Genomic DNA, 24,904 nt, shown 5'->3' on the forward strand with positions numbered 1-24,904 from the left:
CTAAAGATATTCTTATAAAGAAAGGCCTCGGAAGTAGAAGCTGTCAGCCCCCAACTCCCTCCCCAGTTCTGTCAATGAGTTCACATAACACCCCTACCCTCACTTTCAGGTGAGCAAACCTCTTCCTGCCAGGCGTGGTGTTCCTCGTTAGAAGCAACCCCAGTCCTGTCTGTCCAGTCCCTGTCACACCTCAAGCAGGAGGAGCTGCCGATCCGTTATCCTAGAAACTTTGAGGACAAGTACCATTTCTGCACATGAACAGCGGGTCAAGGCCTCACCTCTCCGACACACCAGCGAGCCCTGAGTCCCACCCACTCCTCGCCCCTCACACGGCTACACCCTCCCCTCCCCTCTCCAACCCCCATTCTCAGACAATCCATTAAGAGACCTTCACCTCCCTGTTGTCCTCAGGCGAGACTTTGGTCCATTGAGGGGTCCACTCTCTGGGAGGGGGAGGAGTGGGAGCCCACGTTCTGAGAAGCAGGGGTGTGGACACCACCTGGACTCCAGGCCCACCTCCACCACTAGGGTAACTGTCAGACCAAGTCCCCCACCGTCCCTGAACTTGAGAACAGGGACCCTGCGTCTTCTCACTGTTAAAGACGTTGTCGAGAAGAGGACGGGATGTAAGTTAGTCCTCCTCGGAGGGGCTCCCCGTGGGCACCGACACAGGCCTCACCCCCTGCTGCCCTGCTCCCCGCCAGGACGCTCCCCTTCACCTGGATGCTGGCCCTTGAGGAAGTTTTGAGTGGAAAAGAAGCTCCCTAACCAGCGTTTATATAACAACAACATAAGCATTTTATTTTTTCATTAAGCTTCTTAGTTTCTTAGTATCACAATGGAATGATGAGAAAACAAGAACAAAAAAAAAAAAAAACCCCATGGGTCTGCAAATCTCTGACAAACAGCAGAGACTTCAAGGCAATTGAGGGGGAGGGAGGGAGAGGCTTGACAGAAGTGCCAAAGTAGTTCCAACATCATGCCTCTCCTTAGCCGGCTGGGCCGGGAGGGGTGGGGAGGTGGAATGGTGAGAAGGTGGCACTGTCACAGCTGTCCTTGGCGTTTCTGCCTCGTGACTGATACACGCATGATCTGCACGGACCACCCCACAAGGTTTCCCGTTGCCTCCCTGGTACCTGGCCGCATGATCCCTGCCTGCTCCAAACCCCGGGACACCCCGGAGCCAGTTCTGCTGGGTGGGTGGCAGGAGAGGAGCGTGGAGTGGGTTGAGGGCAGGCGACGCCGCTCCGGGCGTGAGAAGCCGAGGAGCGGCCGAGGCCCGTCCGGGAGACACCCGTGGCAGCAGGCGGAGGTGGTGCAGGTGGCGGCGGCAGGAGTCCACGTCTCTTGGGCGGTGAGCAGGCCGCGCCTAGAGCTTCACGGTGCCGGGGGGCAGGCTGTCGTTGCAGAGTCTGTAGTAACGCAGGTCGTTGACCAGCCTGTGCACACTCTGGGTGAACGAGGGCAGGTCCTGGAAGGCAGGGGCACAGCTGCAGCCCAGCCCCACCCAACACCCCAAATCACCCCCACCCAACCAGCCACTCCTGTCGCACAGGGCGTCCGGAGCTCTGAGAACATTTGACAAAACGCGAAACTTCACTCATTCTTGCCCCATGTGTCAGCAAAGGCACAGTGGGAGAAAAAGAACAACAGCTGCTACTGCCCTAGTGCCCACCACGTGCCAGGCCCTGTCCCAAGCAATTCAGAGACAAAAGTAATTTAATCCTCACTGCCAGCCTGTGGTGCAGGTTGTTAGTACCATCATTTGAAGGATGAAGAAAATGAAGCGCGGACAGATTAAGAAACCTGCCCCGGGTAACACAGTCAGGAAGGGAGGGGATCTAGACTGGAGTCGCTCCCGAGCACTGATACGGCTCCCCTCCACCACAGCCAGCCGAGCCACATCTGCAGAACCCTTCTCCACCCAGGGCTCCAGGCAGGCTCTGCCAATCAAGAGTCACAGTGGCCCATATGTCTCATGACACCTAGCCTGCTAGGCCGCGGAATAGCAGAATACAAACAGAGAAGGCCCCTCACAGCAGGAAGCTCAAATTCAACCATGGACCACTACAGGACCACCCGAGGTCTGCTTCTTCATCTTTGGATTGGGATTACTGAAGGCTGGATTGCAGATCCACAGGCAAAGTAACATCAACGGTGCCTGTCCACACCCCCAAGGCCTGGCTAACCTCTCCTCCTCTTCAAACTTTAGCTCAAAGCCTGCCTCTTCCAAAAAGGCCACTCGGATACGTCCTATTTCCTGGCTCCAGCGGGCTAGGTCGGCGCCTCTGCTCCAAGCTCTCTGAGGCCCTTGGCTCACCCTGCCTGTGGACAGTGAGGGCAGGCTCTGGAGCCAGAAGCCCCAGCTCCAGATCCCGCTTCCTGGCTCTACCAATCCCAAGTTCTGTAACTGCCAACCAACTGCTGCCCTTTCTGAGCCTGGGTTCCTCTGTGAAGTGGGGTTAAACAACAGGACCTACACTTCAGAAGGCTGTTGGAAGGCTAAAAAAAAGCTGAGGCAAATAAGGTGTTTGGTTCAGTGTGGTCCACAGAGGGCGCTGTTGCCCATCTTCCCAGCAGGACTCCTTAAAGGCAGGCAGGCACGAGCTCCTGGACACCTGGCACAGGGCTGGAGAAGAAGCCAGCTTAAATACACAGTGGATGGATGAATGAATGAATGTAGGCGCTGATTCCTTTACTTATTTTATCCTCAAGAAAACAAACCAAGGCATATTTTTAAAATCAGTGGCGCCCAAATGCCAAATTCAAATGTCTTGAATGGAACACGGCAGTACATTTCTGCATTTTTAATAAGCACCCCAGGTGCTCTGATGCATACCTATCAATAGCTTTGAAAACCACTGCTTTAAATCAAGAAGTTGACTGAGAATGACATCATTAGAAACTGATCATTAAATATTAGGATTTGGCCTCCAGGATAAGGATGACAAAATACCCAACTGGCTGAAGTGAACTTAACGAAGCTCAGGAGAAAACAAGATCAACGCCAGGGAGAGAAAGATTCCAGACAAGGGAAAACAGGAGCTGAGTCTAAGAAAGAACTACCTTGACACGTATCACAGACGAGACAAGCAAGGAAGACGAAGAGTTTGCTCCAGCAAGAGCAACACGCAACCCTGGACGCTGAAGTGGAACGTGGACGGGCTGTTCTCGCACGGCGGTCGGGTCAACACCACCAAGAGGATGTGGGAGAAAGAGAAGGTGTCACTGCATCAAGTGTGAGTGGCTGAAAGACGAAAATTACTTATTCGATAGGAAAAGTTCCAGGAAGAGCCTCTTGGCGGGCGAGCAGCCAAGACTTAGCAGCTGAAACGGGAAGGAGGAGGACAGGTGAGGGCCCAGCAAGGAGGCCCCAGGACAGGAGAGGCTGGGCACCACGGGACCCGGACACACTAGCAACGATGGCTTCACGGGCATCCACAGGCCTCACCACCCCAGTTCCCACTCAAGGGGCTGCCCAGGCGGAACAGCCCACCTGACCGGCTCTGGGTGGACAGTGGGAGGCAAGAGCGTGAGCGCTGTGAGGCTCCTCCCAGGGCCTGGCAGCAGGTCAGCCCCGCTGAGCCTGGCATCTGGAAGAGCCCAGGGCCCCACCGCTAACCCCTGGTGCTTGGGCTCCCAAGCACCAGTCTTCACGGCCTGTCTGCAAGTCCGGGCTGTACTGGCTCACGACCCAGAGGAAACAAGAGCTGGGCCCCAGTCAGAGGTGGGCTCGACAGAGTGTAAAGAAGCTGAGACAAATCAGGCGGACGGCTGGGGCCAGAACCGGGCCCAGTAGCTGAGACGAAGAATATACGTGCTGCAGAGGCCACCACTGGGGGACAGCGTGTGCCCCTCAATCCAGCCACGGCACCGAGTCATCCAGGAGCCGCACAAGCTACAGTGGAGCCGCCGGGGGCACAAAGCACGCGCGAGGCAGCCTGTCCCCTCCTCTCGGAACAGGTGCCAGGCTTGAGAGCCCACGCCTGCCCTCCCTTTAGCCTGGCCTCTCTCTCCTCACCCGATCCATCTTGAAATTCCGCCCCAGCACATTTTTCTGGTTGGCATCCACACCGTCACAGCTGGTCAGGAACTCTGGGAGGAAGGCCGCGAAAAAGCCATCGAAGTCCACAGAGGCCATGTTGTAAATGGCGATGCCAATCTCCTCCTGCAGGAGGTCGTGGGACTTGTGAACCAGGACCTGGAGCAGCACGTTCACAAACTGAAAGAGCATGGTGGTCCGGAAGATCTTCTGCAGACAGAGAGGGAGCAGGGTGAGCGAAGGCCGGGCGGGCTCCCTGCCTACTTCCCGTCGTGCTCCGCAGCCACTGACCTGAGGAGGGTGGCCTCGGCCTGGGCCCACGACACCTCTGATGAAGAAACCTTCATCTGGGAGCTGGGGCACTTACCTTGTGGTACAGCTTCTGCTTGGTGTTGAGAGTCTCCAAGTAAAAGAGATTTTGTTTAAATAGGTGGATGTCAGGCTGGAGAAAGGACTGTCCAAAAGCCTAGGAAATAAGACCACCATTTTATAAGCAGCCTTTCAACACCCTCAGATCCAGCCTTTCTAGGGCACCTCCCTACGCCCAAAGAACTGACACTTGGCGGCGGTTCCCCACGCTGACGCAGGGCGGGGGCACCTACTGCCTCATTCTCCTGGCCTGTCTGGTCAGATCTTTGGAACGCTCCTGTGTAGTCTGAGCTCCCAAGTCCTCCCCACTGGGCCTCACTTATTTGGTCTCATCTTGCACCTTTTGTAATTAACCTCCACACCTTCACAGGATCTGTCTTTGAAGGAAGCAGCTAACACCTCTAGGCAAGTACCTCAGCCGTCTCAGCAGATACCAGAGGCTGCCCTCCCCGCCTCAAGCCAACCACTCGCCCGTAAGCCACCCTCTCCTTGGCATCCCAGGTCTTATAAACCACAAATCCTTGAAGGCTCCTTCACACCTGGCTGCCTCTGCCTTAGGGTTAAGCAATAGCAAGTTTTTAAACTGCTTTGCAGTTTCTGGGCTGTGGAAGTTTCCAGTTCACCCCCCACCCCAAACACAAAGAGCCCTGCTCCCCCAGAAAGTGACGGAGGAGTGGGGGAGGCGAGTGAAATGCAAACCCAGTGGTGGGCAGGACACTCCCCAGAATAAGCCGGTGATGGCCTCGTCATTCTGTCCCTGGGCTCCTAAACTATGAGAAGGGGGTCTTATAACCCCTGCTGTAGTGATAACATCTCCATGATGCCCAATTGTTTTATTTAGTTTTTAAAGTCGGGTTTATTGAAGTGTAACACAGAGTGAAATTCACCCTTTTGAGATTCACCATTGTGTAATTCTGACCAACACACAGAGTCATCTAACCACCACAACGATCAGAACAGAACATTTCCTTCTCCCAAAAAGTTCCCTCGTGCCCCCTTTGTGGTCAGTCCTCTCCTCTTACCCCGAGGTAACCACTGCTCACTCTCTGTTCCCCTGGATTTGCCTTTTCCAGAACATGTGTCATATGATGGAATGGAATCAGCAGTATATAGCCCTTTGGAGCCGGACTCTTACACCTGGTGGAATGTATTGGGAGGTCACTGTGTTGTGCGAATGAGAACAGGTTCCTTTTTACTTGCTGAGGAGCAGGTGCCACAGTCTGTTTATCAAGCCACTGGCTGATGGATATTTGAATTGTTTCCAGCTTTTGGCAATTATGAAAAAAGCTGCTATAACATCTGTGTATAGGTTGGGGGGAATATATGTTTCCATTTATCTTAGGTAAAATATTTAGAGATGGGATTGCTAGATCACATAGTAATTACATGTTTAACTTTATAAGAAACTGCCAAACTGTGAAGCTGTTTTCCAAAGTGGCTTTTACCCGCCCTGAGTGGAGGACCAGCCATCAAAAGAGTCTTGAAAGCAAGGACAGAGTGGAAGAGGGAGGTAGGAGGGGAAGGAGAGAAGGCACTTGAATACTCCAAATCCAGGCCCGTGATGGGGTGTCAGAGATGGAAGTGCATGAAAATAACTGCAAAGACCAGGGGTGCGACATCCGCTCTTCCACACAGGGAGAGCGCGTGAGCGTGTGTGTGCGCGCACGCTGGGAGGAAGCCGAATGGAAGAACGGTAGAATCCCGCTGGTTTCCCCGTGACGAAAAGCTAGCACTGAAAATCCAAAAAATAAAAATAACTCTCTACTTCAGCCGAGGCTTAGAATAAAAAAGTTGTACGACTGAGTGCAGAACAAGGAGTGCGCCTGGAAGCGGTCCCTGAGCAGCCGGCCACGCCGGCACGGGGAGGCCGCCCGTCTCCCACAGTGGTGTGTGCTCAGCCCCCAGAGCTCACTCTCTAGGGTTTAACAGTTGCACTTGATCAGAAAGGGAGACAATCACAGGGCAGTGTTTCTCCCGACATGGTACAAGCCAGAATTCTCTCTCAAAAATGCAGATCAACTAACACAGTGCTGCAGGTAAGGAGGGCCCCAGGTGGTCCTGACGTGGGCAGCCTCCTCACACGTGGGGCAACTCTGCTATAAGGCAGAGGGAACTGAGACGTATCCAGCATCCTGGGTGCCAGGAACGCTGTGTACACTCTCATTTAACCCCACAACAAACCCACGAAATAGGCACTATTATCCCTACTTCACAGATGGAGAGACTGAGGCTCCAAGACGTTAACTAATTTCATAGGTACTAAGAGGTAGAGCTGAGCTTCAGACCCAAGACCACGAGGCTTCAAAGTGCCACTGCGTGGCACCTGCTGCAGTGGCCACATTAGAGGCAGTGGGACCATATGCCACAGAAGCAAAGCAAGGGACAGTCGGCCAGTGGACCCAGGTGGTGTCCAGAATGATGCGTGTCTGTTCCTGGATCACAAGGCAGCCTCACCAGCTCTGCCCCATTACCTGCATGATGGCACTGAACTGAGGCTCATTCTCCATCTGCTCCTCAGCAATCCCCCTCTGGACACTGGCCAGGACGGTGGACCTGAAGAAGTACCTCCAGTTGTGATGCAGCGTCCGGAAAAGGAGCTCAAACAGCTCAGCCTTCACATCAGGGGAGGGGCGCTGCGGAGACACACACAGACCCTCAGACCTTCAGGGAGCCACTCACAGCCTGGGCCCAGAGCAGCAAAGAGGCCTGAGAGATGCCTCCTAACAGCCAGCAGCGGGTTGGCTTTCCACCCTCACTCTCGTCCTGTCAAGCCCCCTGTGGGCCAGCAGTTCAAACGAGGAGTTCTTTGGCAGAGACATGGTCACAGTTGAGACACACAATGCCTGGGTCGGTGCCAAGGGGCCCTTTTTCTTTTTCTTTTTTTTTTTTTTTTTAAAGAAATTCACGTTCTTTATTTATTTATGACTGTGTTGAGTCTTCGTTTCTGTGCGAGGGCTTTCTCTAGTTGCGGCAAGTGGGGACCACTCTTCATCGCGGTGTGCGGGCCTCTCACCATCGCGGCCTCTCTTGTTGCGGAGCACAGGCTCCAGACGCGCAGGCTCAGTAATTGTGGCTCACGGGCCCAGTTGCTCCGTGGCATGTGGGATCTTCCCAGACCAGGGCTCGAACCCGTGTCCCCTGCATTGGCAGGCAGATTCCCAACCACTGCGCCACCAGGGAAGCCCCCGGGGCCCTTTTTCTGATGGAAGCACTCAGCTTTTTAAGCCAAGAAAAAAAGGCTACTAAATGGAAAACAATTAGGAATATGGATTTCCTGCTGAGCAAGCAGCTGACCTGATCTGTCACATCTTCTTGGTGGTGCTGTTCCTTTGTCAGTATAAAAAAAAAGCTGTCCCAGCTAACCTGTTGGTCTTATGCAACCTCTGAGGATAAAGACAAATAAGAAGGCTTAAAAGAGGTTCTGCCCTCCATAGAAAAGGAGTTTAAAGAGCACTTAGAAACCACCGACAGCGGCGTTAGAGGGCCTCCGGGTGGAAGCAGCACCCCGGGGGAGGCACAGTGTGGCGCTAACTGCTCTCCCAGCCTGTCTCCTTTCTCAGGCAAGAGGAGGGGGTGAGGGAGGCAGGCTCAGCAATAATTTTCACATTTATCCAAAAATCTCCAAGTCACTGAAGAGCACGACAGGTCACATTATTCCACAGGTCTCGGCAGAATTAAACATTATAAGGCCCAGATCTATTTAATGCAGCTTTGATTAAAGTTAAATTAAGACCAGGGGGCACCAACTTCCATGGCAGGAATCCTCAGAGGGCGCAGGTGTGTTTAATGATGCAAAGCAACTGGACTTACTTAAGCCTTAGTTTGGGCAGTTAGGAAGGTTAGCCCTTATTTACGTAACTATTACAGAAAACTTAAGTTAAATATATATTTATTCTGAATTTTGTCATGCTGAGTGGCTGTTTTCTAAGAAGGACAAAGAGCTTTCTAATGATGAAAGCTTTGAATGGTTCTAAGAACTTGTTTTGTATCCTTGAGATCATGAAAGTTCTTAATAGGAAAGTGTTATGAAGTGTCATTACTACAACATTTGTTATGTTTGCTGGAGAAAACCATATATTCACCTAAAGTTCTAAATTATTTGCCATGGGACACTGATCTTACTTACCAACCAACCTTGTGACAACCTGTTATGCTTACACTAGATTAGTTCTAATTAACTCAACCAATATAAAAAAAACCATACCAAGCTAATGGCATTCTTTCTCAGAAAAAAAATTATTTTATAAGAAAAATAAAATAACTAACAAATTAGCTTTAAAACACAACCCATTTTCCTCAATATTTCATTCCCTCCCCCATCTCAGGCAGGAGGCAGCACAGGGGACCACCCCAGCCCCTCATACCTCGGCGATGATGGGATACACCTGCTCCATGCACAGGGAGATGATACTGGGGAGGAAGGGCTTGAACACCTGGCCAGGCTCCTGGACCACCACCTGCAGGATCTTCAGGAACTTCTCAACCACCCGGCAGCCAGTACTGCCTTCGTGGAGGATGCTCTCGGCCAACTGTTCTCTGCAGACAGAGAAAGCACACAGTAGCCAAGAAAACGTTTCTCTGGGGAGCAGCATGAAAACCAACACTTGGGGCAAGTGAAGGAAAGGAGCAAAAAGTCCCACACTTTGTAGCCAGGTCGCACCACTGCTCATGTGGAGTCTGAAAACCCTGGACACAGCGGGTCTGTGGTTACCTGGTAAACATATTGAGGAAAGTCTGTATGATCTGCTCAGTGAAAGGCACGCCCATCTGTACTCTAAGGCCTCGAAACAGGGTGAGGAAGAAACTCAGCATCTCATCAGTCACATCTAAATAAAGGGACAAAGCAAATGATCAGAGGCACGTACACAGGGATAAACAGAAGCCCTTGGCTTGATGCACTTCCTTCTGCAATCTGCACTATCCTTTCTCTCTAAGGCTTCCTGCTGGAAGAAATTTCCCCAACACCATCACAGCCAATGACGGAAAGTGGGAAATGATTAAGGATGTGCTGAGAAAACTGCTCTGGCACAGAGAACTCTGCCTGATGGCTCACGATAGGAAAAGAAGGTCATCTCGAAGCCGCCCTCACTGCCCAGCACCCAGCGCCACGCAGAATTCTCACTGCAGGTGGGTTATTCTGTACTCGCTGATGCAACTACTGAACTGGGTCAGCCCCTGAGGGCTTCAGCCACTTCTCTATGACTGATAATCTGCAGTTGGGTCCAGGGTCAAGTGGCTGAAAGTGGACAGTGAGGGTGTACTCAGATTGCATGGCCCTGGGCTATTAAATAGATTAACTGCAGAAAATACTGGTTACATTTAGCGTGGCTCCACTTCCAGATCTAAACAATCATATTGTACAGTACGCTCTGGCTTGAACCACACACACTCAGGGGCAATCTGAGTGACTGAGAAGCCCTGGATATTTCTCTCATAAGACTGACAAGACCACTGTAAGTGGTCATGAAAGCCAGGCGAGTACATCCAGAGACCCAGAGAGAGCCTCTCTGAGTGACAGTGACAGTGTGCGGAGGTGAAGCATCTCAGCAAAATCCACCTTGCCATGTAAGTAAATAAGTGGAACTATCAGAAAAGTTCTCTGTCCCGCTGCAATGCCCCTCTTACTCCCATCCATTCATGTTCCCAAGTGACTCAGCGACACACGACATAACCGCCCTCCGCCTTCACCATCTAGGCCAACCCCACCGACTGACTTGGCCTGCCCTGCAGAGCTAAGCAGTTACTCTGGTCCTTGTCAGCACCACCCAGCAGTGAGGCCTGCGACCAGCTCCTACCTGACTGATGGATAAAAGCTGGAAAGAGGGCCAGGGAGACCTGAACGGATTCCTGCAGGGACTGGTAGCAGATCTGTCGGGACTTGGTGGATTCCCCGGAGATATTCTCCACGATATCTTCTAAGACACTAAGTGTCTGGTGGATAATCACCTTGGCTGCAAACCAAGATTAAGTTGCCTGTTATGACTTGTCTGAGGATAAACAGGGTAAGAGGGAACACAGGGAAGGGGAAGAAACCTGCAAAGTTATTCAGAGGACAATCACACAGAAGTCTCTCTTGAGTGAGTTATCAATCTCTCTCTGTATCTCTCTTTCTACATCCTTTTCTTCCTTTTTTTGTTCCCTTTTTACTGTCAGGACTCCAGTTGCCTGCCAGCCAGCCTGCTCAGTTTTTTGCCTCTATTCTGCCTCTATCCACCTGAAACATGTCCACAGAGAAGATGAAATGTCCCTCAGGTTAGGTGTCTTGGACTTAATCAAGACTGCAAGATGGTGAATAGACCAGTGAGAATGTTAAGTGTCACAAGGTAATCATCACAGGCAAGAATGGACACATGCAGATCAAACACCCTCCTTCAACTCCAGACATGGCTCCAGCCCGGTAATCCACACAAGCACCTGCCATGCACATCTACTGCTGCTGTGTTAAGGAATCAACTGCCTGATCAACCCTTGGTCTATTGGGCCTGAGGGCCTAAAAAAACATATACAATTATTGTTATTATGTTGCATTATAGTATATTGTAATATATATTGTATTATATGTTACTGACAATAAATACTTCTAACAATCCCCTGATGTAAGAGCTCACTGATGACTCCATACAGCACACAGGGGAAACAGAGGCAGTGGCTAGCAAACAGGCAGGATCTCAGAGGACAGAGCAAGGGCCTGGGTCAGAGGGGCCTGGATGTGAATTGCACGTGGTCAACACAGCTACACATGGGGGCAGGATCCTCATCGGTACACCAGGGTTGGCCAATAGCCCCCACCTTTGCAGGGTTGCTGTGAGGATTAGAGACAAGGCTCAGAATGATTCTCGCAAAGCACCTGACATATCAGGAGATCCAGCACAGGGAAGTTGTCACCACTCCCTAGCACCTGTGGGGTTTCTCTTCCCACCGGCTGTCTCAAGAAGCCCCACAGGGCTCAGCCTGAGCTTGACAGACTCGACCCTGGCGGAGCTCCAGAGGAGGAACCGGAGCTGGGCTGAGAGCCAGCCTCCACCTGCTAGGGCTCTCCGGGTGGCCCTGACCCCGAGCCCACCAGACTCTGTGAGGGCTGCAGCAGCTTCCAGGGAAGGGGACAGCAGAAAGAATCCAGGCTTTAGAGGTGCATGGGACCAGATCTGACTCTTGACTCTGCTTATTCTGAATCTCAGTTTCCTCATCTGAAAACGTGGAGAGATGATACCACCTTACTCATAGGACTGGGCATGAAAGAAGACAATGGCTCGCAACAGGCCTGGTCCACTCAAGGCTGGTCACAGGGATGCTAGAAACTGAGCTCCTGAAGAAGCCATTCACTCACAACACTACCAGCACACGGATGCTCACTGAGCCAGAAAACTGCACCTGGCAGACGCTTCCCCAAGAACACACAAGGCACAGGGAAGGCAAACAGAGTCAAGAGACCAAAATCTGACCTCTGATGTGAGTGTATTTAAACAAGAACCAAGATTTATTCACAAAAATGTGCAAGTGGAAAACAAAAAGCACAATTAAATATGCAATAATAGGAAAATGGATTAAATATGCAAAAATTGGAAATATGTAAATTGGTACTTCCACAGGATAGGATGTTATAAAACCATTAAAAACACTGCTTTCAAGAAGAAAGGCTAATTAATAATAATAAAAAAAAGGGGGGGGGCTTCCCTGGTGGCACAGTGGATAAGAATCCACCTGCCAATGCAGGGGACACGGGTTTGAGCCCTGGTCCGGGAAGATCCCACATGCCGCGGAGCAACTAAACCTGTGTGCCACAACTACTGAGCCTGCGCACTACAGCCCGTGAGCCACAACTACTGAGCCCGTGTGCCACAACTACGGAAGCCCACGCACCTAGAGCCCGTGCTCTGCAACAAGAGAAGCCACTGCAATGAGAAGCCTGCGCAACACAATGAAGAGTAGTCCCCGCTCACCACAACTAGAGAAAGCCTGTGCTCAGCAACCAAGACCCAACACAGCCAAAAATAAATAAACAAACAAACAAATAAATAAATTTTTTTTAAAAAAAAGAAGAAGAAGAAGAAAGGGGCAATGTGGTGAAGAGCAACGGATCTGGAGCCAGTCAGACCTAAATCACACTCCTGACGCCACCACTTTCCCTGTGATCCAGAGCAATGTACACCTGGCAGGCCTGGGGTGGGGGGTAGGGGGTACGGGATACCTTTATTGTGGAGAGATTGGCAGACACTCCCTGAAGCTGGTGATCACACTGAGCATCGCCAATAATGGGATAAACAGAAGCGATGCAGTGGAAGTACACGTCACCACCTGGGTGGTGTTCCTGCCAAAAACTGCTGGAAACAACCAGACAGAATAAGATTATGGGACTTTCTACAAGAAAACAGGTCTGGACGCTTTAAAAATGTCAATGTCATGACAAACAAAAACTAGGAATATTTTTCTTTATTAAGAAACTAAAGAGATGTGACAATCAAATGTACCTCATGATCCTTGAAGGTATCCTTTTTTAAAAAGCAAAAAAGGACAGTTTGATAAGAACTAGGGAAAATTTAAATGTGGTCTATATATTAAACAACATTATTGTAACAATGTTCCACAGCTTGGTTGGCTGTGTTAATGGTGTTCTGGTAATATAAGAGAATATCTTGTTCTCAAAGATAAAGGTTAAGTACTCAGGGATAAAGTGCTGATGTCACCAACTTCCTTTAAATGGCTCAGTTAAAAAGAAAAGGTGTGTGTGAGGTTGGGGAGAACACAAATGTGGCAAAATATTAACAACTGGTGAATCCTGATGAAAGATATCAGTTTCTCATTTACTTAATCTTTTTAAAAAAATTTTTTTATTGAAATATAGTTGATTTACAATGTTGTTTTAGTTGGAATGGGGGTTTAATTCTGTTTTACTACCATGTATTTTCTTGGCTGCTTTGGGTCTTCGTTGCTGCACGTGGGCTTTTTCTCTAGTTGCGGCAAGCGGGAGCTACTCTTTGTTACAATGCGTGAGCTTCTCATTGTGGTGGCTTCTCTTGTTGCGGAGCACGGGCTCTAGGTGCACAGGCTTCAATAGTTGCAGCACGCAAGCTCAGTAGTTGTGGCTCGCGGGGTCTAGAGCACAGGCTCAGTAGTTGTGGCGCACAGGCTTAGCTGCTCTGCAGCATGTGGCATCTTCCCGGACCAGGGATCCAACCCGTGTCCCCTGCATTGGCAGGTGGATTCTTAACCACTGTGCCACCAAGAAAGTCCCTCGTTTACTTAATCTTTTAACTGTTCTGTAGGTTTGGAAATTTTTCAAAGTATAAAGTTGGGATAGGAAAAACTTTCCAGCCTTCATTTCACCACTTGTAGAATGAGGATAACAAGACATAGCTCAAAGGGCTATAGGGGAAAGCTAGATGAAATAACGTATATAAAGTTCCCAGCCCAGTGCCTGGGACAGAGTACACACTCAACAAACGTTAACTATGTTTTTCATTATGTTTACTGTGGAAATCATTATGCTATTCAGCAAATATTTCCTCACATGGTGGCAATCACACTTCCCACTTCCTCTGAAGTTAAGCCCTGGCCCTATAACCATTCACTCTGGCCAATGAAATGGGAGTGGAAATGACAAGCATCACTTCTAGGCGAGAGCTTTAAGAATCACTGCACAATTCGCCATGTTCCTTTCCCAACGTAAGCACAGACTACAACCGAGCCATCATCAGCCTGGGTCCCCGAGTGACTAGAATAAGAAAAACCTCCCCAAACCCCTGACGCAAGCTGGACACATAGTAAGAGCAAGAAAATAGATGTTCTCCCTGCATTAAGCGCCTAAGCTTTGGGGGTTGTTTGGTACCACATAGCATAACCTAGCTTATGCTACCTGATATAAGTACATGCAAGATAAAGTGAGAAAAGACCATTAAGCTTTATAAAACATGATTCCACAATAGCTGTATGGAATCCCTAGGCAGGTTACTCGATCTTCACATACCTTAGTTTCCTCATGGATAAAATCAGGATAATTAACAGTACCTAACTCATAAAGCTGATACTAGAATTAGATGAATTACTGAATGTAAAACACTTAGAACGAGATTCAGACAAATACCAGATTTTGAAGGTTGATGTTGGCACAGCCAGAGATTTGATGAGGATGTAAGATCGCCGAGGCAAGAGCCTGGCACACAGGATGCCCTCATTAAGCCAGCCATTCTTATGCAGCTATATAACTATAAAATACTCTTACAAATAGAAAAGGGAAGACAATGAGGAATTAAACCTTAGCTAGACCAGGAGTCAGGACAGGTCTGCAGGGGGAGCTATCATGCCCCACCATGTATTACTGTCAATTACTCCAAATAGGAAGGTGTTGCCTACTTATCCTGCAGGAAGAAGAAAATTATTCTCCCACCTGAAGACAGTCCAGCCAATCACAGACTGTAGCAGCCTAACCAGTGAGAAGTCTTTATACTTTGGACTCCCAGGTTCCTCCAATGGACTCTGGTTATTACAACCCCTAGCAACTCCCCCTTTTACCCTATAAAAGCAAGTTCCCCTTCCTAGTTCTTTGGATTTGCCTATGGTCTGCCATAGTCCTCATATCCTGAGAACTCCAATTCCTCTGGCTATTCCCGAATAAACTCACTTTTGCTGGTAAAATAATTGGCTATTACGGTATATTATTATTAAGGTTGATAACAATAAGATGGTTAAAAAGGTTACTTTCTAAAATACTAAAAATAGTGAGATTTAAGAGTTTCTTTTTCCATCTGTATACCATTCTAGTATTTTTGTACAATTAGCATATGTTATTAATATTCCTAATTATAAAAGTAATGCTTTTTTTAAAGAATGTTGAGTACATATGACTAACATTTCACAAAGCATTTTTGTTGCTATCAGCAACGTTCTATTATTTTCTTTCTGTGAAAATAGACTGTATTTTCAAAATATTTCTTTAATATTTGTTATTTCAGGAAGATTTTTCAGAGAAAGCTGATGCCTTCTACTTGAACTATTGAGTTCTCTTGATTCTTTTTTTTCCTCCTCCTTTAATATAAACAATCAAACTTGAAGATACCAAGCTCTTTCAAAGCCTCTTAAATATATTTGGAGAAAGGTTAGAAACGGTTTCAAAAGATAGTTTCATGCTTCCCAGTGTGTAGAAGTGAACTGCTTTGATTGCTTATACAAGTATCTGAAATGGATCAAGAATCACTGTAGGATGTTTACCCACGGAAGGCATCATCAAGTAATGCCTTTAAATGGATGTTTTCCTTATTTTGGACATTTTAAATAAGAGACGGGGGCAACCTGCATTCAGGAAATAGGTTCATCTGATGTGTTCACTGAATTCCACAGGCAAACAGGATTCTACCCCCGAGTACGACTCTGCTCCTTAGCAGCTGCGTGACTCTGGACAGATGAATTCACCCATGAGCCCCAGATGCAAATCCCATCTGCCACAAAGGAAGAATGATGCCTGCCCTACCTATCTCCCCAGGCTGCCCCTGCCTAGGGGCCACTTACTGTCATCCAGGGGCATCTTCCTCTGCGGGGCGACAGCATTGGGCTTCAGGTTGTGATAATCCCGGGAGAGCGCAGAGATGAGGCTGGCATGGTTGATGGAGCGCACAGGCCACTGCTGCTCATTCTCTGGGAGGTTTGGCCATGGAAGCAGCAGGATATTAGAGAGGGCTCGGCACACCAACACCTGAGCCTGGAAGAGACCCCAAGGCATCCATCAGAAGTTTACGAGCAACGTGGGCAGCAGAGGGGCTGTGCCTGACACAACCTTCAGTACCTACCGCACACAGTGAGCTCAGGCCTCAGGCTCCTTTCTTAAAACCTGGGCCTGGGACTTTGGTCCAACTCAGATAATCCAGGGAGAAAAGAAAAACTGAGGCAAAAACACCAAATCTGGGTCTAGCACATCTCAGGGCCAGCCTCCACAATCACTCTTAGTGCTGGCACTTCCCCTCTAATTCAGTACTTGAAGCATCACAGAGGGCAAAATCACAGACACTGAATCCAACCTGTCCCTCAGCTGCCAGCTTCTGACACCCTCCGAGAAGCTACTCACAACAGTGCTGGTACGAGTCTCTTACAGTCAATGTGCCCTTGGCGTCAAGTCAGAAGCAATACATTCACATCCCAGGTGCTTTTAAGTAACTGCTTGGACTCCCCTATGACCCCACCCCTGTTTTGTTGTTTTTAAACTTCTAGCCTGAGCCTCCCGGAGGATTTTAGGAGAATATACTTGTCTGCAGTGTCTCAACCCTAAGAAAACAAACATTTAACAACAAAAGCAGACTGTTTTAAACCAGAAAGAATGCAAAGAGGACTCTCCCAACACCAGCCAAATTGCCAGCTCTCAAAGCAGCACAATCTCCACGCCTCTTGGGAGGAACATTTTACGTGTGAATCAGCACACTGACTGTGTTAGGAAGGTCATGACAGAGAGCACTGAGGCTGCATCGGTGCCATGCATATAAGAAATCCATCTATGTTAGCACAGCCTGTAAGCTCTAAGTGCAAAAAGAAAGGCTAGACTCTTCTCCTCAGCTTCCCTGAGCCTGAGCCACACGGCTCTGGGGACCCCAGGGTAGCCCTGAGGCCTCACCTTATCAACCAGCCGCTGGGCAGAGGCATCGGTGATTCTGTTGAATACTTTCTGTACTGCGGGGATGCTGATCAGAAAGACGGGTCGCACAGTGGTGGCCAGTGAGACCAGTAAATGGCATGCAGATAGCAGCAATTTGTCTTGGACCTGGCGAGGGAAGAGGACATGATATGTCAGCTCACAACATCTCCTGTGAGACTGGTATTAGAAGAACTTGGTGAGGCAGCCACGAGCTAAATACGGCTCTTGGATGCCAAATTATACCACCTAGGCTCTGGCTCAAAGAGCTTTTCCTATAATGATGCCCAGCAACAAGGCATCCTCTTCCTTGCCACATCCATAGCTCCTGCCCTCAAGCCAGGACCACCCCCCCGTGCCCCCCCCCAGTTCCTCCCATTCTCAGTCACCGGCATCTTTGAGCTCAGTCACTTCTCAGCTCAAGAATCTACAGTGGCTCCCGTCAGCTCTTAAATCACATGGCAAACTCCTTGGCATATCATTCAAACAGCTGGGGATTGTTCATCTCGCTCTTCTTGCTCCAATCAAGCCAAGATCTCCCCCCACCGCTTTCTGCACTCCATCAATTGCACCAGGCTCGCCTACTTCCTTCACCTCAACATGCCAATCAAAACCTTGGTTCACGTACCATTCTATCCCTTTCAAATTAGCAAAAGAGAAGACTCTTTGAAAACAGGACCTAATGCTAGTAAGACTGTGCTGAAAACAACACACCAAAGAGTCAGTGGCACGTAGAATAATTTAGGGAAAAAAATTACATAATTTCCTAGAATCACAAAATATCCCTAACTTTTAACCCTATAATCCCACTTGTTCTAAGAAAATTACCTAAAAGGACAAAGCTACATTCATGAGTACACACATTTCAGAGTTATTCATTACAGAGTGACTCTTTATCAAGCGGAGGCAACGTAAAATACCAGCAATGGGTAGATAAGTTATGAAACAACCCCTCACAGGATATCATAACTCATTTACAATTACAAACATAACAAAAATTTACAGAAAACAATACCGTGTTCTGTTAATAGTGGTACAGGATGCCATGTATGATTAAAACTACCGCCCCCCCACCCAAAAAAAAGAAAGAAAGAAAAGAAAAAAAGTATATGCTTTAGAAATATAAATTGGTGGTCTTCTTGGAGGACGACTTAGAATCTATCAAATTTTACATGGATATAACCTTCGACCCAGCAATTACACTTCCAGGAGTCTACCCTACAAGGATGTACACACAAGGATCTAATGTCCATCAACAGAAAAATCATTATACGCCCCCACTACAGAATAGCGTTGGTCAATTTGAAAAACTGAACTTGCTCGACATGTGTAAAGGTCTCCGAGGCATAATGTTAAGCAAAAGAAGATATCTGAAGATATCTCTCCAACTATCTACAAACTTTTACTTATGCAGTATGTGAAAACAGGAAAAAGTCTGAAGGATATACAACAAACTGTTGACAGTGCTTCCCTTGGAAAGGAAAATGTTTTGAAGGTAGGGATTAAAGAGTACCATAATTTTTTAGTCTGTATATTGGAACAGTATTTTACTTTTTGACAATGAGCATGTATTCATGTGGGACTTAGAGAATTGAAAAAATAGTTGTATTTGAATTTGTATGGACTACAACTAAAAAGGAACATGAAATACACATAGTTCTATCACAGCGGTTAAGAACTGGGTCCAATGCTTTGTGGTATTTTAATGTTATAAGAAACGGGTATATGAACAGAAGGACAGACGTGGATTTAGAGAAAAGGTGCAGCCTTTGCTGTTTCAAGACCTTGGTGCTGATCAGGGGTGTGACTGCATCCATGGTGGTGGAAATGAGCGTAACGAACTGCTGCGTATTCTGCCGATGAGCCTCGCTGCAGTACTGTGCTAGCCAGTGAGAGTAAGCCTGCAGAGCAGCCAGGGACTGAGCGTGCCTGCGAAAGGAGAGAAGACGCGATTTTAAAGGTTATGCTCAAAATATATTATCACTAAACTTGTTTCCACAGGAGGGAAGAATTCCATCCATCACATTTACTATTCTAGGACACGCGTGAAAGTGTGGAAACCATTTACTTGCTCACGTAGTACCTAAAAGTTAAAACCCATCGTCTAAATATTGCCACCATTGCCTGGAACACAGAAGGCAGTTAGTAAATGTCTATCAGATCTCATTCAATCTTTCTGTGACACACGTGAGCTCAGCCGAGAGAATGGTAAATAGTAAAAACAGAATCAAAGAACTTAAGTGATAATGTGTTGACTTGGGAACTAGTAAGAATTTTATATCCATAGCTACAAATCAGGATGTAGAAAACTACCAGGAATTATAGTTTTATAAATAAGCTTTGATATGAGTCTCTCAAGTTTAAGCTTCCATCATACCATACATGGTATCTGGCTAGAGGCTTGAAGTAGCAAAGACTATGTTTGGTTTCTGCCAATTTTGTACTGCACCATACACACAACAAAATATACATCATAAAAGCTCAAAATTCATCAAAGATAATAAATAATCCATCTTTTTAAAAGTGAGGCAGTTGTCTCAGAGCTTACAAAACACCAGACCTTCTAATAAACCTAAATGGGTTATTTCTCCCTTTTCTGAAAAAATTAGTAAGCAATCTTGGGGTGATACTTTGAGACTCTAAATAAATATACCATTCCCCAACGAACACCCATTGAGGAACCCTGCCTAAATCATTCTTACACTGGTGGTTGCAAACTAGTGGTTTTTCTACTTCTATCTTTCTTTTTCTGTTCATTAGCTGTACTCTTCTGTAAAAAACAGCTTTCCCTCCCTGATCTTTTTCTTTCTTTTAAATTATATGGATGCCTTATATTCAATATGTTATAACTCATTATTTCTTGATGATCACACTGTCAAGTCTGACCAGGAAAAACCCTTTCAAGCTAGTCCCTATATCCTTTTCGTATGTTCCCAACCCTCCTTACTGACTCAACAAGATTCTCCAGGGTCAACCTGCCCCAGACTTGGAGCATTTCTCCAAGGAACTCTGGTCCCTTTTGATGGAGAATGTATTTTAGAAACCAAGAGCCCGAGTACTAGAGGTAGCATTGCTACTGGAGTGCCACTGCTTCTAGGAGCTTTCAGTGGATGTAGCTAGGTTATAGGCAGACACTATTTAAAATCAAACTCAGTATCAACAATCCCACGGCAAACTGACCTCAAGTGCCTCTAGATACGACGCAAGAAGGACATGTCATCACCTATGCAGTATTCTTGCTAAAATGTTTAACCTCAATCGAATACAGAGAAAAACAACTAGACAAATCCAGATTAAGATTTTCTTAAAAAAAAAAAAAAAAAATTAGGATCTGGATCTCCAGAAAGTCAGTCTCTCTCTCCACCCCACCCCTCCCAAACACGCAATTTGGGGAACTGGTCTAGGCTACAGGAGACACACATAATGTGTGACTCATTAGTTAGAATTCGGATCCAAAATATGTATGTCTATAGATATATACGTAAAAAGGACATTCTTGGGATAATTAGGGAAATTTGAATACGGAATATATATACATATACACTTAAAAATAGGAGATGACATTACTGTATCTATGAAAGTTTTTGAGTGTTGATAATGGTATTTTGGTTACGTAGGAGAATGTTCCTAGGAGATACATGCTGAAGGATATACATGTGAAGTGATGTGTTGTCTGCAATTTATTTTCAAACAGTTCACACACAAAAAATGTATGTGTGTGCACTTGTGTATACAGAGAGAAGCACAAGAAAAAAAAAACATGATGGCGCAGTGGTTAAGAATCCGCCTGCCAATGCAGGGGACACGGGTTCGAGCCCTGGTCCGGGAATATCCCACGTGCCGCAGAGCAACTAAGCCCGTGTGCCACAGCTACTGAGCCTGTGCTCTAGAGCCCGCGAGCCACAACTACTGAGCCGATGCACCTAGAGATTGTGCTCTGCAACAAGAGAAGCCACCGCAATGAGAAGCCTGGCAGTGCAACGAAGAGTAGCTCGCCACAACTAGAGAAAGCCTGCATGCAGCAATGAAGACCCAATGCAGCCAAAAATAAATAAATAAAAATAAATTTATTAAAAAAAACAAAACAAAAAACAGCAAATGTGGCAAAATATTTATCATTGATGAATCTAGCTTGAGAGTATAGTATATGGGTGTTCATTCTATTTTCCCCTTTTCTATAGATTTGAACTTTTTCAAAATAAGTTAGGTAAGAGAAGGTACTAAGTACCTTAAAGTAAGAAAATATAAATATTATTTATATTTAAATATAAATAAGACTCTCTTTCTATTATTTATCTAATTTGAAGCTCAAGAATGCTCTAGAACAGGGGTCAGAGACTTTTTCTGCAAAAACCAGAGTATAAATATTTCAGGTTTTATAGGCTATCCACTCTTGTTCAGAACTATTCAACTCTGCCACCATAGTGCAAAGCAGCTCACAGATAATACGTAAATGAATGGGCATGGCTGTGTTCCAATAAAACTATTTACATAAGCTGGCAGTGGGCTGGATTTGGCACAGGCCATAGCTTGCCAACTCCTGCTCTAGTCTAGAGCAAGCCTTCTGGGCAGTGTAATCTCTGGGATATGGCCCCATCTCCAGTCCCCATTCCTCTATCCCTTCCATATGTCACTTTCCTAATGGCTTTTCACTGTCTGTAAAGTTTCTCAAAGTGTGGTCCCTGGATGCCCCGCTTTCAAAATCACTTGAGGTTCTTGTTTAATATGCAAATACCCGAGGCTTATGCCATCCTGCTACAATCAGAATCTCTGAGGGAATATGTTTCCCAAGCAATTCTCCTGTACCTTGCAGTTTCAGTCACTGGTCTACAGGGTAAGAGTCATGGCATTCAAGGTGAAACACTTAGCCCTAACATGCCTATCCAGCCCCGCCTCCCGTCACACCAACTGCTCACCACGTCCCTAACTGTGTGACTCTGGAACACTTCTGTGGCTTGGCTTGTGCTGTTCTTTCCTCCTGAAATGCCTACTCCATATACCTTCTGCTGCCAGCTCTCATCTGCCCGATGAATTCCATTCACTCCAACCACCCCGGCCCCGAGATATCATCAAACAATCTTTCTCTTTCTAGGTTTCGAGGTGGGAGATTTTCATCTTTTCATGGCAGCCACTACAGTCCCTTTTTATCTGCAAAATCATTTGGGGCCAGACAACAAAGTCTTTCTGAGAATACACGAACATCTAACTATACTTACACATCAATGAGATCAGGCTTCAACACTGATGGCACGGCAGTCTCAATGTTGTACAATTTTATCTGAGATCCATACAAAGTGACTTTGACCAGCCTGTTGGCAAAGAAGAATACAAGAAAAAACATTCAGCTTATGGACTAAAATAGACAAAATGGACTAGGTACCAAGGTCTCGAGGACAGACTTCTTTTCAATCAAAAAGAATCCAGACCAGGTCTTCAATTTTATCCCAAAGACATAATCTGAGATGTGCATAAAGATTTATATACTAAGATACCAACTAAAGCATTACTTACATTGAAAACAATATAAATATCCAACACAGAGAACATAATGTAATGTAGCAATATATACAATAAAAATGATTAGGATGGAAATTTTTATGCTATGTGTATTTTACCACAATAAAAAAAATTAGAAAAAAAGTGAATGTTTCAGGCGGATAAGTATATGACAAAGAAAATACAGCAAAATGTTCACTGTAGAATCTATGGGTATTTCCTACACAATTTTTTAACTTTCTGACGAGTTGAAATGGGGTTGGGGGTTGGGAGGCCACAAAAGTTTCTAAAATAGATTAAGGTATTTTTAACTTCAAGCACAATTCTTTGAGAAGCAAGTTACTGAGCCCACTGTTTGCCCAAGGGCTCACTATATATCAGTACAAACGAACGTTAAATACAGTAACTAATAGCCAGCTCTAGTGGGAAATGGGAAATGCATCTTTCATTAGAGACAGACATTCCTTTCTGAGTAAACATAAACAAACAAACCAAAAAAACTAGAGACCTGGCTAGGTTCTCTCTGTGCTTACTCTGTAAGGAAACCTGGGAGCAGGTCTGAGGGGGACGCCAGGGAAGACAGTGCATGTTTCTCTCCCCCAATCCAACAGTGAGGAGAGTCTCAAACTTCACTGAGCATAAGAATCAACTGGGGAACTAATTACAAATGCAGCTCGCTGGTGCTGCCCCACAGACTGACTCTAGCATTGAGGGGGGTCTGGAAATGTGCATCTTTGAAAAGCAGCCAGGGGACTCTGATGCATGTGGACCATACTCTGAAAAATGCTCCTCTCTGATGGCGGGGAGAAAGCAGGACTTTGTTAAAAAACCACAAGCTTGAGCCACAAGTTATTCAGGGTTGGGGAGCAGTCAGAAAGACGTATTTCCAGTCAGTCAAGGAAATAAGGGTAAAAGAGCCAAGGGTTCTCAATCTGAAGTCCTAGGAAGCGGGGTGTGGTGGTGGCAATAACTAGGCATCAAATCAGTCACCATCAATAAGTAAGACGCCAATGCGCAGCCAGTATTTAATTCTTTAAGCTGCCCCACATTTTTCACATTCATACAATAAGTGTACAGTTCAGTGGTATTAAATATATTCACAACGTGTTACCACCCCCACCATCCATCTCCATCACGCTTTCATCTTGTAAAATTGCACCTCAGTACCCATTAAATAAAAACTCTCCATACCCCTGCCACCCCGGCAACCAGCCTTCTACTTGCTGTCGCTATGATTTTGACTACTCTAAGTACCTCATATAAGTGAAATCATACCGCATGCGACTTTACATTCTGTTTCTTCATTCAACAGCATTCTTTAACGTTGTTCTACACTAAAAATGAACATCTTTTAATATTTCTATGTTTAGCAATCTTAATATTAGGTTTGTTTTATGTAACCTATAAGTGAAAACACTGCTAATCACAGTGGCTATTAAGATCACATAGCCATAACAAGGAGGCTTCTCTCACACTTTATTCTAAATGAAGACAAAACAGCAAAGTATCTTTACGGACTGAGCCTGAAAACCTAAGCAGTGCACAAAGATGTATATATAAGGACCTATAAAATAGCAATCCGGGATCTCTGAACAGTCATCTCACTATGAAGTTGAAATGACTGATGGATATAATATATTGCTTAAGTTTAAATTAAATATAGATTTCAGACAGAAGGACATGTTCTATTCCTACTAACCATCAGCGGAAACAGGCCTAGTGCAGGAAAAAGAGGAAAAAGAACTTGAAGTAGAAGCTCTGTGGTTTGGAAAGAGCACAGTATTTGGACTCAGGAAACTGGTTAAAGTACCTGTGCTCCCACTCATGAACTGTGTGACCTGAGGTAAGGCACTCACCCTCTCTGGGTCAGAATTTACTCAGATAAAACGACAATACCTGTCCCTCAAAGTACAGAATGAAAGAAAATGTACAAAATTACTTTTGAAAATTTCCTACTCCTGTATGCTGCTTTTATTATTAATATTAATCTGGCTTTTCAAGATTTATTTATAATTCTTAGTTATCGCTGCTTTTAAGCTAAGAGTAACAGTTAAAAAAAAATCTGGCATGCAAGTAATTAGGCTTGAGCCCCAGCTACCCCTCATGTGTTACCAACGATACAGCTACTGGGTAAATGAAAGTACCAGGTGTCTCTCAACTTTCGGCTGGACCCACACCCACCCAGTTTTGATCGAATCAACTCACTGGTTACCTTGAAATGATCTGAAAACCTCCTGTCACTTTTATTTTAAGCATATGACTTTTTAAATGTATGACTTCATGAGAAGGGAGGGGGCAGACTAGGTAGTAGGAAATGGTCTCCAACAAATGCAGCCGTAAACCCTGTGGGGGACCCTCGAGGAAGAAGTAGTAAAAGGAACTTG

The 24,904-nt window shown here is 46.4% G+C and overlaps 1 protein-coding gene across 4 annotated transcripts in view; it reads right to left on the bottom strand.

The window, feature by feature from the left end:
* Positions 1-774: 774 nt before the first annotated feature.
* The window catches only part of XPO6 (exportin 6), a 111,860-nt gene continuing 87,730 nt past the window's right edge, over positions 775-24,904 (bottom strand). For 3 of the 4 annotated variants that reach the window (XM_082359608.1, XM_082359607.1, XM_082359606.1), the window contains 11 exons: positions 22,241-22,333; positions 18,809-18,953; positions 17,007-17,153; positions 15,914-16,103; positions 10,207-10,362; positions 9,123-9,237; positions 8,776-8,947; positions 6,883-7,044; positions 4,410-4,508; positions 4,022-4,252; positions 775-1,471 (listed from right to left, as the gene is read on the bottom strand). In XM_082359608.1, the coding sequence (XP_082215734.1) occupies positions 1,370-1,471; positions 4,022-4,252; positions 4,410-4,508; positions 6,883-7,044; positions 8,776-8,947; positions 9,123-9,237; positions 10,207-10,362; positions 15,914-16,103; positions 17,007-17,153; positions 18,809-18,953; positions 22,241-22,333 (1,612 nt within the window). In that variant the 3' untranslated portion in view covers positions 775-1,369. The remainder of the gene's footprint in view (positions 1,472-4,021; positions 4,253-4,409; positions 4,509-6,882; positions 7,045-8,775; positions 8,948-9,122; positions 9,238-10,206; positions 10,363-15,913; positions 16,104-17,006; positions 17,154-18,808; positions 18,954-22,240; positions 22,334-24,904) is intronic. The other variant, XM_082359609.1, reaches the window with a different exon arrangement.

This window comes from Balaenoptera borealis (genome assembly GCF_965194805.1).
Source record: "Balaenoptera borealis genome assembly, chromosome: 16".
NCBI classification, from domain to species: domain Eukaryota; kingdom Metazoa; phylum Chordata; class Mammalia; order Artiodactyla; family Balaenopteridae; genus Balaenoptera; species Balaenoptera borealis.